The 12,863-nt window shown below is 46.5% G+C and overlaps 2 protein-coding genes across 4 annotated transcripts in view; both read left to right on the top strand.

The window, feature by feature from the left end:
- The first annotated feature begins 169 nt into the window (after positions 1-169).
- The window catches only part of tssc4 (tumor suppressing subtransferable candidate 4), a 94,966-nt gene continuing 82,272 nt past the window's right edge, over positions 170-12,863 (top strand). The window contains exons 1-2 of one of the 2 annotated variants that reach the window (XR_012960655.1): positions 170-286; positions 978-2,482. Coding sequence is in view for 1 of the 2 variants with exons in the window: in XM_076138522.1 (XP_075994637.1) it covers positions 1,013-2,020 (1,008 nt within the window). In the remaining variant the exon portion in view is untranslated. Of the gene's footprint in view, positions 287-977; positions 2,746-12,863 lie in introns of those variants that run through there. The other variant, XM_076138522.1, reaches the window with a different exon arrangement.
- The window catches only part of ano9b (anoctamin 9b), an 11,889-nt gene continuing 4,334 nt past the window's right edge, over positions 5,309-12,863 (top strand). For both annotated transcript variants that reach the window (XM_076138510.1, XM_076138508.1), the window contains exons 1-15: positions 5,309-5,642; positions 8,048-8,104; positions 8,510-8,641; positions 8,727-8,863; positions 8,982-9,031; positions 9,128-9,186; positions 9,684-9,769; positions 10,220-10,354; positions 10,778-10,871; positions 10,945-11,005; positions 11,094-11,176; positions 11,342-11,446; positions 11,993-12,157; positions 12,256-12,292; positions 12,643-12,754. In XM_076138510.1, the coding sequence (XP_075994625.1) occupies positions 5,565-5,642; positions 8,048-8,104; positions 8,510-8,641; positions 8,727-8,863; positions 8,982-9,031; positions 9,128-9,186; positions 9,684-9,769; positions 10,220-10,354; positions 10,778-10,871; positions 10,945-11,005; positions 11,094-11,176; positions 11,342-11,446; positions 11,993-12,157; positions 12,256-12,292; positions 12,643-12,754 (1,391 nt within the window). In that variant the 5' untranslated portion in view covers positions 5,309-5,564. The remainder of the gene's footprint in view (positions 5,643-8,047; positions 8,105-8,509; positions 8,642-8,726; positions 8,864-8,981; positions 9,032-9,127; positions 9,187-9,683; positions 9,770-10,219; positions 10,355-10,777; positions 10,872-10,944; positions 11,006-11,093; positions 11,177-11,341; positions 11,447-11,992; positions 12,158-12,255; positions 12,293-12,642; positions 12,755-12,863) is intronic.

Below are 12,863 nucleotides of genomic sequence, written 5' to 3' on the forward strand. Positions count from 1 at the left end.
ACGTTGATTTCTGTGTTTGAAAATTAAAACGTTAACAATAAAACAATCGTCTAAATTCTGAAATCACGTAAAACATTATATGTGGATTTTCATTTTAAATGGGAAAAGCCTCAGCGAAAGTATCCACATAGACTACATTTCCCATAAGGCAAAGCGAGGTGACCTGAAAGTGATGCATGCTGGGATTTGTTGATGGCGGCGGTGCGTTTGAGAGCTGAATGTGCTTGTCTGTGTTCTGAGTTCGGCCACAGTGACTCCCCCGCTACTCCGCTACCTGTGGAAAACGGTAAGCTACTGCAAAAGCTACATTCTTTCCAGAACGACGTACATACGAGGGCGGAAGACACCGGAGCCCACAGTCTTAAGGGGCACGGCACCGTGTGTAGCTTTAGCCTCGTCACGGGTTCGGGTTACGGCTCGGATTCGAATGATGCAAACACACCGTTACTATCTAACGAGCGAGCGAGCTAATGGCCGAGCAAGTCCCGTCATTCCGCTTCGCTACGAGTTTGTATCTGTAGCTTTGCGGTCAGGTAGCTGGGTTAGTAGCGTCGCTACGTGTATGTAGCTTATCCCCAACACATCAGCTGTGTTCAATGAGTTGTGTGTGCAGGTGCTGGTAGATTTGTTGTTAGCTGATGTGTGACGTCACAGTTCGGGTACGCACAGTTTGGGTTCATACTGTGACCCAAAGCTGCACGGAGCGGAACCACAGCTCCTGATCAGAACCTGTGTGACGAGGGAGTCATGGCGTTTAGTAATAAGCGTGACACTGTGTGTTTGGAGCGTTAAGTTTTATTGTGTTTAGTTTGAGCTTTGAAGAGGAAACCCTGGATGTTTATGTTGAATGTCCTCAGTCCTCTGCTCTGTTGTGGATCTGCTGACTGATGCTGGCTCCTCCATGCTGGACTTTGTGTGGCTTTTTCAGTGTCTAAAGGTTAAAGTCTGATCAGTCCATGGTCTCCTTTGTTCTCCAGGTTCTCCATTCAGCCAAGTGTGAGTCCACAGCAGCATGTGTGATCAGAAGAAGGAGGAGAAGCTGCAGAAGAGCCTGGATGAGGCTGAGCTGGACAGCCTGTCAGCCAGCGACGACTCTGAGAGTGAAGAACAAGAAGTCAACAACACGCCCTTTGACCCTGAGGCCTATTCCTCAAGCGATGAGGATGAAGATGAGTTTCCGGTCATTGCGCCCCCTGCTGGGCAGAGAGCTAAGAGCGTGTTCAGTCTGAAGGGCGGCGGCTCCGACTTCTCCGACCGCAGTCACAGCATCTTCGACTGCCTGGACAGCGCCGCCAAGCTGGCGTCTTCAGCGCTGGGACAGGACAACGTGATAGACGGAGTCTTCGCTCGGCCGCTGCCCCCGGTGGCCAGTAGCAAGGGCCGGATTCTGGTGAGCAGCTGTGCAACGCCGGCCAAAAAAGCCGTACCGGACTACGTGGCGCACCCGGAGCGCTGGACCCACTACAGCCTGGAGGACGTGGCCGAGACCAGCGACCGCACCAACAGAGCGGTGGCCCAAGAGTTCCTGGCCAGCCTGCAGAAGAAGAAAGAGGGCCAGGAGTCCAGCAGCCCCGTGTCCTGCAGCACCAAAGAGAAGATCATCTTCTCTAAGCCCTGTCGGTCCGGCCGAGAGCAGAACCCAGAGGAGTCATCTGCTCAAGACAAGAACAAGAAGATGCACCTCAGCCACCTAAAGGAGGAAGAGGATGAGGAAGGCCGTGAGCGAGGAAGGACCGGGCGTAAGAGAATGCATGGATGCATAGAGAAGAGAGAGACAGCCAAGAGCCTGAGTCACCTAGAGGAGGAGGATCAAGAGAAGAAGGCCATAAGGCGTCCAGATGCTGAGGAGGGAGAAGGGAAGGAAGGAAAGAAAGCCGGGAAGAGGGAGAAACTAGGAAGCGAAATGGAAGAGGAGGAAGAGGAAAAGAAGGTCACGCCTCAGTTTGTCTCCAGTTTTGTCTCCTTTAAGAAGACAAACCGGAAAAACTACAGGAAAAACTGTGACCATGACGACCGCTGAGGGCAGAACATGAGACACACACACACACACACACACACACACACACACACACACACACACACACACACACACACACACACACACACACACACACACACTGCTACATACGTGTTGATGTAACTCTACATAGCTCAGTCAGTCTTCTTCATGGCTCCATTCTGTAGCTTGGTCCTCATCGAGGTTTGGAATAAAATTCAAGTGAATATTTTAAGTGATAATAGATTGATGTACATTGTATTTTAGGGGAAATTGCGTCTGAACCAAGTCACAGATGTTTTCATGTCAGTTTGAGCTTCTCTGGTCACTCATGCTGCTCCAAAGTCCTGCAGGTCTCTGATGGACCCTCATGGATCCATGGACCTCTAAAGCTCCTCTACATGAAGAGAGAAGCTTAGGTACATACTCATATGTTGACCTTTGACCCTGAAGCCTCTGTATGTTTTCATGGATCTCTATCTCATAGTCACTTTCCTGTGCAGTTCTATTCGTGAATACAGGAGATACTTTGTGCTTTTATTGTGGAGGGCAGAACTTCTATCTTTGTGCTGTAGAGGAAAAAACAACATGGATCCACCAGAGTCCTTTAGAAACCTACAGACCTGAAGAGATGGAGAACATCTAGAGGAAGACACAGAGGTCAGAGGTGAAGCTCCTTGTGTTTGTTTGTGTTCACCTGCTTTAGTAATAAAATGAGACCTGGCTGCCCGTTCTTCCTTTCATAAACACTTTGTTGTTATTATGATTATTATTATGATGATGTTAGTGCTGCTGTTTCTGATCTCATGTTTATGTACACGTATGGAACCAGGATAGTTTACCATGCCACAGGAGTTTATAAAATATTTATTCATTTATCACTGCAGAAAAACCAGGGCAGATTGAATTTCCACTATTTGATAAATAGTGGAAAGAATAATAGTTTTATAGGATGTCGAAACGTTCCCTCTCACAGCACAGAGGTCATGTGTTCTCCTTATCTGGATGTCTGGTGAAGTAAATCCCCTGCTTCTGCTTTGACTCATCCGTAATGACTACATGTTAGTGTGAAGTGGATTTAGTGAGCTATAGTTTTCAGTACTCAGGCCGTTGGTGAAGTCGTAAGCTCGGATTTCTAACATCTCTAACAACAAAGTCTATGTGTCTGCGGCTCCCGATGTTTGAGTTCCAACACTCCTCTGCCAAGAACGTTTCACTAACTTTATGTAAGTAACTGCAGTTTCTACGTTGTCCTGTAGGGGGCAAACTAGACATACGTTTACTGAAGAACGTGCTGTGATGCATTAGAAGAAGAGCCTGATGGAAGTGTGAAGGGTGAAGAAAGAATGAAGAAGAGCCTGGTGAAACATGGACGTAGTTTAGTACAAAGCTGTCCTTTCTTCTTCTCTTCCCTCTTATTCTATCGTTTCTTTCTTTCCTTGTTCTCATTTTCTCATTCTTCTGTCATTTTTTTCATTCTCTTCCTCATTTTCTTGTTCTCTTTTTCTTCACCTCCTTTTTCAGTTTTTCGATTCTCCTGTTCTTTTTCTTCACCTCCCTTTTTCTCTTCTGTTCTCTTGTTCTTTTTCTGTACCTCCTTTTCCCGTTTACCATTTTTCTAATCTCGTTTTTCTTGACCTCCTTTTTCTTGTTTTTCATGTTCCTATTCTCGTTATTTTTCTTGTTCTCTTATCTCTTGTTCTTTTTCCTCACCTTTTTCTCCTTTTTAAATTTTTCTATTCTCGTTCATTTTCTTCACCTCTTTTTCTGAGTTTCCTACTCTCTCGTTCATTTTCTTCACTTTTTTCTGAGTTTCCTATCTCGTTTATTTTCTTCACCTCCATTTTCTCCTTTTTCTATTCTCTCATTCATTTTCTTCACCTTTTTTCTCAGTTTTCCTTTCTCCCTCTTTGGGAGAATAGATAGAAAAACAAGAAAATGGAGGTGAAAATAAGGAGAGAATAGAAAATAGATAAAAAGGAGGTGAAGGAAAAAGAACGAGAGAATAGAAAATATAGGGAAAAAAGTTGGAGAAAAAGAGAATAGACAAACGAGAAAATGGAGGTGGAGCAAATGAACGAGAGAATAGAAAAATGTGCAAAAGGAGGTGAAGAAAAAGAATGAGAGAATAGGAAACCCAAAAAAAGCAGTGTAGAAAATGAAAGAAAAAATAGAAAACTGAGAAAATAGAGGTGAAGAAGGAGAAGGACCAAAGGATGGAGTGGTGCTGTTGGGCAGAGACACAGGTGAGTCAGTGTGGAGGCAACAGACGCCTGAACACAACATGAAGAACAACTGGCTCCTGTCAGAGATGGAGCTGGAGAACCTCCTGGATGTATTATGGTCCAGAAGGCCAGAAGATAAAGGAGACAACAACAACAACAAGGCCACAACCAAAACCAAGCAGAGACCCTGAGCAACCATTCATCAGTTAAATGTCAGTGTCTCTCTCAGTGTGCCTGTTGATGTCATAATACCGTTGGTTTTGCAGATCGGATCTCGTTTGGAAGTGGTTTTGCATTTTAATGGTCGTGTCATGAAAACGTTTGAGCTCTTTGCATGATCGCCATGGAACAGCTAAATGGTCGCACTGTTCAACCGCCTGCTGATGCGTCAGAAGGGGTTTGCATTGCAGATTGAAAGGCTATCGGGTCTACAGGGCGTTCAGGCCTACAGGGCTATCGGGCCTACAGGGCGATCGGGACTACGGGGCGATGGGGTCTACGAGGCAATGGGGTCTACAGGGCGATGAGGTCTACAGGGCGATCCGGCCTACAGGGCGATCGGGTCTACAGGGCGATCGGGTCTAAAGTGCGGCTCATAGATTTCATAGTAAGAGGATCTGACAGCCCGTTCTAGGACCAGGTGACCTTCTGTGCCCACGCCATCTTCCTATTGCCTGGCCACGTAATTGTCTTGTTCCTACACCTAGATAGATCATTGCCCCCACTTATCCAGGCTTTATGAGTCATGGTCACATGTTATTAACATGAGACATCGCCTCACCTGAGCTGGAACCTTTGGCATTAACTGGCACCTGGAAACCAAAATCACATCAATATATAGGATCACTATATTCTCGTAACATTTTCTAGTTTCTCCCTTGAAATATACACTTTTTTTTCCTCCTCAATATATCAATAACAACACGAACAGCTGCTACTCCGCCATCCAGCTGTTGACTCAAGGAGTGGAGTTCACATTTCCGATGTCTGTCTAGAATCCTGAATGCAACACACGGGATTCCGCCTCTTCCTCGGCGTGTAGTGACGTCAGCGGCTGCAGGTGAGGCGAACGGGCGCTTACCTGCAGCCGCGCGGAGACGCGGAAGTGGGGAGAGAGAGAGAGAGAGAGACGCGGAGAGAGAGAGAGAGAGAGACAGAGAGAGAGAGACAGACAGAGAGACAGACAGAGAGAGAGAGAGAGAGAGAGAGAGAGAGACACACACACACACACACACACACACAGAGGAAAAGAGTATAAAGTAAAGTTGTGATCGTTCAGGTCGCTGTCTTCATCAAGGTGGCGCAATGGAGCGACGCGACACCTGAGAGCAGAGAACAGAAACATGTCTCCTCTGCCCGGATGCTGTAAACTGAAGAGCAACCAACGCAAACAGTCCAACATGTTCTACAAGACAGCAGAGGTAAGAAGAACCGACCGACAACCACCTGGGTGACGTTATTTACCAAGAAAGAGTCGCGTCACACACGCACGCACGCACGCACACACACTTTGAGTCCGCGTGCAGGGAAACGAAAGTCATTGCGCTCCTTTGTTTTGTTTCTATTAGTGGATAAGTCATGTTTGTGTTCGTGTTAGTCAGTATCCTTTATAAAATAATAACATGTGCGTTTACTTCTCTACTCTTGTCAACATTACGACGAGAATTTGGGGCTACTTTGAGATCAAATTGAGAATTGAGTCGTAACGCATAAACACTGAGAATAATGTCAGAAAGTGTTATTATTCAAGTATTTACAACAAATACGTTTTAAATGAGATATCTTTAGTTTTTTGAAGTTCCTTTATCCACCATTGATGTGATGAAGCACATGTGCTGTGGCAACACAACACACAAGATGCAGCAGTGTGATGTTCAAGAGTCTGAGTCCAGAAAAGACCAGGAATGTTTCAGGAAACGTTCAATAACTAATATCTGATCTCCATAGTAACGACTCTGTTAAACATTTGTGTCTGGAGATTGATCCAAGCATCCCGTCGCTCAAATCAAGTGTGTAAACCAGTAGGAACAGAACACACACACACACACAGTTTGGTCAGTGCCCAAACTGATGAGGATGATGAAGATGAAATGAAAGACATTCACCCTACACGCATGTTAGGAACACATCAGCTATGAAAAACATCCTGAACTGATCTGGGAAAAATATCAAACTACAATTGTTGCTGAACACATCACATATCACTGTCACTACGATGCAAAGAAGCAGCGATGGACGAGAAGAAGGACGACTTCATTTCTCACCAGAATGCTCACTAAAAACCAGCGTACCGCTGAACTGACCCGTCAAAGGGAGGAGCCGGTCTCATTCAGGGGCCCTCAGAGTGCAGGGGTGTGTGTGTGTGTAAATAGGGGCTTTGGCTGTAGTGATTCACATTCATGTAAGTCTGCGTCCTGAGGTAGATGGGGGTGTGAATGCAGCTCTGCCCTGAAGGCCACACGAGCCTTCAACCGAAAACCTGATCCACACGCTCAGGAATGACACAAAGGTCACGGCTCGCTCACTGCAGCTTAGCTTCAGCTCGCACTGTAGCTGCTCCATGTGTTTCTTTAGACCGACAGACGGAACGATGATGAAGGAATGATGACGGCGGCGATATGCGCCTGTGCGGAGGAGTGAGATCTGAGACGTGGTCTGAGAGAAACAAGATACAAGTTTGAGATGTTTGACCACAGAGATGAATCTTCATGCTGAGCTTGGTCTCTGAGTGATGCGGAGCTGTCACTCACATGTCTTGTGCCCGAGTAATGGTGTTAGTCAGACCCGCATCACGTCTGAGCGTGTAAACAAAGCTAATGAATGCTCTCTACTGCTGCTTTGTGATTAGTTAAGAGATTTTTGTATAACCGGTTTCACAGGATGGTTTATCAAATTGCCATGGTTCTATGGATTTCCTGTGCCAGTGCATTGACAAAGTCCTCAACCAAATAAGAACAAAACAGAGCTCATTATCTTTGGTGCCACAGATGAAAGGCTGAACGTTCACATCGGCTGACTCATCTTAGACTTAGAGGACTCGTGTCCAAACAAGACTTAGGTAAAGTAGGTTAGAGGGTCCTGGTCTTTCTTCAGCCCCCCCCCCCCCCCCTCCCCCCTGCAGTGAAACAGGTTCCTGCTCCGTAGAGCAGCCGGTGTCACACCCGTGCTAAAGTTCACCTCTCTGAGCTCGCTGCTCAGATAAAGATCAGCGGGAACTAAAAATAGGATCAGCGAGAAGAAGAATCACAAACAAAAATAATCTGACACATGGGACAATGACGAGCAGTGGGCGAGCGAGGGAGAGAGAGAGAGGGAGAACAGGTCAGAACCTGCAGACTAGAGAATGTCACTGCACCAGCAGCAGCAGCAGTTCAGTGTCTCGCTCAACAACACTTGGAACAGGTCGGTCAGTTCATTTGAGAAAGCAAAACCAGAAGCAGAAGGTCCTTAAAGAGGCAGAGATCAACCAAAGAGACAGAGAAAAAAAGATGAGATAATTGAGTCGGCTTACAAATGCAAATGACAAACACGCCTGAACCCAAAACAAACTCCTGCAGGTCGAGACACGAGAGGTCATCATGGGGCTGTTCAACACGCCGACGCATCATCAGAATCAGTCAGCAGGGACGCTTACACGCCGCCACAGATCCGTGTCAACCAATCAATCATTCATTTCTTATCTTCCTCACACAGGAGGGGAACAATGACATGCAAGCATCTCTCTCTCTCTCTCTCTCTCTCTCTCTCTCTCTCTCTCTCTCTCTCTCTCTCTCTCTCTCTCTCTCTCTCTCTCTCTCTCTCTCTCTCTCTCTCTCTCTCTCTCTAGGAGGACTTGGAGATGTGGGACAGACAGAAGTACCACGAGCGTCAGCACCTGTTGCCGGTGAGAACCCGGCGGTCTCACCTTCCCGGACACTTTCCCTGAAGCGAGCAGATAGCCGGAGCTCTGCATCAAACATGCAAACAGAGCAGATACAGAGCCGATACAGAGCAGACACAGAGAGCTACAGACACAGAGCTGCATGACTTATCACACCTTTGCTTCACAGATACAACACACGCTTCATGTTTCTTCTGTTTCCCTCCGGCGCTCTTATTTACATGTCCTATCTCCTTTATTGGCTCACAAACGGCTCCAAACCCAAAGATCCTTAAGCTGGATGGAAAGAAGGACACATAGATGGATGTAGATGAGTTTATGAACCTAAGCACCTCACTACTTTTATGTCTTATTCATTTATCGTTGGCTTGAGGCGTTTCTCACGGGCGATGTTTTGCGTCTGTGCAGGCCACACACAGGACGTACGACTACGTGCTGGTGGCCGAGAAGGTGGACGACCACGACAATGACAACTTCCTCAAGGTTCAGAAGCAGCAGGCGTTCATCCAGCAGCTGGAGAAGAAGAAGATGGCCATCACTGTGAGTTTCCTCTCAGTGATGAACCGCTCGCGCCCCACAGGTTGCAAACTTCCCGCTGACGTGTTTGTTGTCTGTTGTGCGTTAGAAAGTCGTCCACGATGACAAGATTTTTTTTGGTGTGCGGGCACCCAAGGAAATATTTGAGGAGTACAAATACCTGCTGAAGGTCTCAGACTCCTGCAACTCGGATGACATGAAGGGCAACGTCACGCAAGCTACGCGGTACAGACTCACACACACACACACACACACGCAGACTTCTTGGAGACATAATTTATACTCATAAGTTGAACTCATCACAGTCTTGAGTCCAGCTGTGCTCGTTTCTGGTTTCTCTCAGGATCCGAATCGTCCATTTCATTCTTCTTCAGACCTCCATCAACACTGGAGGTGAGCAGAAGAAGAAATCGTAAATAGTCACTCAGTATATCTTCACATTTCACAACAGCAGTCATCATCCTTTCCCGTCTTTGTCCCTCCTCACAGAGACGCTGGAGGACCTGATGAAGGAGGGCGTGTTCGAGACCATGTTCTGCCTCCATGAGGTGAGAGGACCTGATTGAACATTTACAGCTTCACACGTTCTCTGCACATCTATACACAGAACATCTGCTCTCATGGGAAGCAGGGACAGATCTACAGGTTCAGTTCTCAGTCTCCAGGTCGGCGTGTGTGAGATGAGAGGATGTTAGTCAGTTTCAGGCGTGTTTACATTTGCACTTTAGTACTTTGTTATCATGTTGATAACTGATAACTGATCGCTCCTGGAAAAACAAACATCAGCTGTGAAGTGAAGGAGCCTTTGACACTTCTGCTGCCACGGTAACCTGCTGATGACTTGACCTGTTGAGGATTGAACACATCTGTAATGTTGTTAACTTCTGATTTTATATTTCTTATGTGGTTTGACTCTTCAGATCATCTGAACCCACATGAGATCTTTGGATGTGATGCATCTTAACAAACATCAGACGTTACTTGAAGACATCTTTACTGTGTATTAACCTCGCCTCTTCATGTTGATATCTCCCATGATCCTTAGAGGCGGATACAGAAGGAGCTGAGACGGAAGTGGGCTCGATGGTCGGGTCTGTTTAGACTGAACGGACAGCCGGTCAGTGACGTCAGGTGAGTGTGTGTGTGTGCATGTGTGTATATGTGTCTGTGTGCGTGTGTGTATGTGTCTGTGTGTTTTTGTGCTAGTGTGCATGTGTCTGTGTGCATGTGTGTGTGTGCATGTTCCTGTGTGTGTGCTTGGGTCAGTGTGTGTGTGTGTGTGTGTGCATGTTCCTGTGTGTGTGCATGGGTCAGTGTGTGTGTGTGCGTGCATGTGTCTGTTTGTGTGTATGTGTGTGTGTGTGTGCATGTTCCTGTGTGTGTGCCTGTGTGTGTGTGCATGTGTGTGCCTGTGTGTGTGTGCATGTGTGTGTGACAGCATAACTGATTGAACAAAGCACAATCGTCTCCTGTTGCATTTTTTCAGTGAAATGTTCAAACATTTACACAGTGTGTCTCTCATGTGTACATTTAAGACAGACATATGCACTGACAGGTGTGTGTGTGTGTGTGTGAGTGTAGGCGTTACTTTGGGGAGAAGGTGGCTCTGTACTACCTGTGGCTGGGCTGGTACACCATGCTGCTGGTCCCAGCTGCTGCTCTGGGCCTGGTGGTGTTCCTGTACGGCCTCGCCTTCTTCAACACAAACCCTCTCATGTGAGTCACGCCCCCTGCTGGCCGCCATGTGTGGTGACACAGATGTGCAGGATAGTTCAACCTGAACAATAACATTCAAAACAAGCTGGAAATGAACTGTCATTGGGGATTGATTGATGTCATGACGACCAAGTGCAGAGGAAATTTCTTAAAAAACTTTATTTTATTTTATTTAAATTATTATTTATTATTTAAATCAATATTATTTTATTGATTTATCTGATACTTCTAATTTTTTAAAGAAACCCAAAACATTAGTGTTTACTTTTTTATGAAGTGAATTTTCTGGAACTGGTAAAGAGTTTTGTCTTGTGGCCAAACGAAATGTAATGTTCAATTGTGAAAAAAACCTTAGAGTCTGTAGGTGTCAAACAAAACACGGATTCAATCTGTCTTCGTCTGTCTTCTTCCTCTTCTCCTCAGCAAGGAAGTTTGTGAATCGGGCATCATCATGTGTCCCAGATGTGATAAGAGCTGTACGGTGTGGAAGCTGTCGGACACTTGCTCCTACGCTAAGGTGAGCTCCCGTTAGCGTACGTTAACGCGCTCGCCGGCCGGTCCCTACTGACCGCACGTCTCTGTCCACGCAGGTCAGCCACCTGTTTGACAACGAAGGCACCGTAGCGTTTGCGATGTTCATGGCGATCTGGGGTGAGCGCATGTCCCCGTGTGACACAATGAGATGTTTGGTCTGTGTGATTGCTCTCTGATTGACGGCGTCGCTGCGTCGTGTCCACAGCCACTCTGTTCCTGGAGCTGTGGAAGAGACACAGAGCCACTCACGTCTCCAACTGGAAGGTCTACGACTGGTGTGAGGAGGAGGTAAAAGGCTCCATGAAACCTTTAGCTATAAAGCAGGAGGGTCATTCATAAAGCAAGGGATCGTCCACAACCACCGTCCCTCTGTCCCGTCCATTAAGGGACAGACAGAGACACAGCTTGGTTTGTGGTGTAAACATGAATCTCTGCCTGTGTTCCTGCGGACAGGAGGAGCTGATTTTGGAAGTCATCAACAATCCGGACTGTCAGCCTGAGCCCTACAAACACTCGTACCTCATCAGCACTGTGGTCCTGACCCTGGTCACGCTCATGGTGAGGATGATGATGATGATCACGTACAGATACAGTACGGATGTTTAGGATATCCTCCTGAGACACGGACATTTATTGCGTATGCCTTTTTAATGTCTCCTTGCTTTGTGGGATTAGTGGGGTATAATGTATAAAACATTGTCTTTAAACAGAAAATACTTTAAATAAAAGACCTATGAGGTGTAGGGAAGGAAAAATGGAATGTCCTCATATGAGGACGCCGGGTCTCCAGAGGTTAAAATGAGCACCATGGAAACGACAAGGATTAAGGAGAAACTCTGTGGATTTGTGGGGATTGTGAGCTACATGTTAATGACAATAAACAGAAATAGTAAAACGGGTACATTTTTTGCAAACAGTAAAAGTATAAATTTTGTGAGTAAGTAAAAACAAACAACAAACTGGAAAGCACGTTCCAAATGTAGAAAATGATTACTGACATTGTTTTAAAACGTGTTGGTACGCCAGCCAATGAGAGTGATTGTGTGTGTGTGTGTGTGTGTGTGTGTGTGTGTGTGTGTGTGTGTGTTTCCCCCCACCTTGCAGCTGATGCTGATCATCGGGCTGGCTCACGCCCTGGTGGTCTTCCGGGTGATTGCGTCCCCACTGATAGCTGAGGGGAGCTGGGAGTTACTCAGCAATCACGCCAACACGGTGGCCGTGGCCCTGGGAGCCGTCCTGCACTACATCACCATCCAGCTCATGACCCGGGTGACCCACACACACACACACACACACACACACACCCTGAACACTAGAGGTATCAGCCTGTTGGATGGAGCTCTTATGGAGGTCTGCCTTCCTCACAGGTAAACCGATGGGTGGCCCTCAAGCTGTGTGAAATTGGTGAGAAATAATTGTTTTATTCTTTATTGATTACTGGTTGTACCCTTTTGAAAAGTCATGGGAAAGTTTTAAAATGGTCATAATCTGGGCGAGTTAGTCGAGGAAGAAACCTTTGAGGAGAAAAGGATGAAGATGTCTGCGGTGAGACGTCTCACATCTGCACAATGATTGATTAGGGTAAAGATTGAAGATGTGTGAACCGTCATCACAATACGGTTCAATCCATATCAAACCATTACAGTCCAGAAATCCAGTCCTGCAGCATTTATGGAAGGTTGTGGGAAGGTTTGGAAAATTCTTAACAATGTTCCAATGGCTGTCATCGAAAAGATTTGTGTGTGTGTGTGCAGAGAAAACTCGCTCGTTTGCTGCCACGGAGAGAAGCTTCACCGTCAAGATGTTCACCTTCCAGTTCTTCACGCTCTTCTCCTCGCTCTTCTACGTGGCCTTCTTCCTGGGCAGGTATGACTCGTCCATCCCGACCCGTTCGGACCAAACCAGCTTCAAACTGAAATGTGAAATGAGTTTGAGTTGGTTGGTCGAGTAAAAAATACGGCAAACGCAGAGAAAT

The sequence above is a fragment of the Genypterus blacodes genome, unplaced genomic scaffold (genome assembly GCF_046128005.1).
Source record: "Genypterus blacodes isolate CSIRO-AG114 ecotype Tasmania unplaced genomic scaffold, CSIRO-AGI_Gbla_v1 ptg000371l_1, whole genome shotgun sequence".
Classification (NCBI taxonomy): domain Eukaryota; kingdom Metazoa; phylum Chordata; class Actinopteri; order Ophidiiformes; family Ophidiidae; genus Genypterus; species Genypterus blacodes.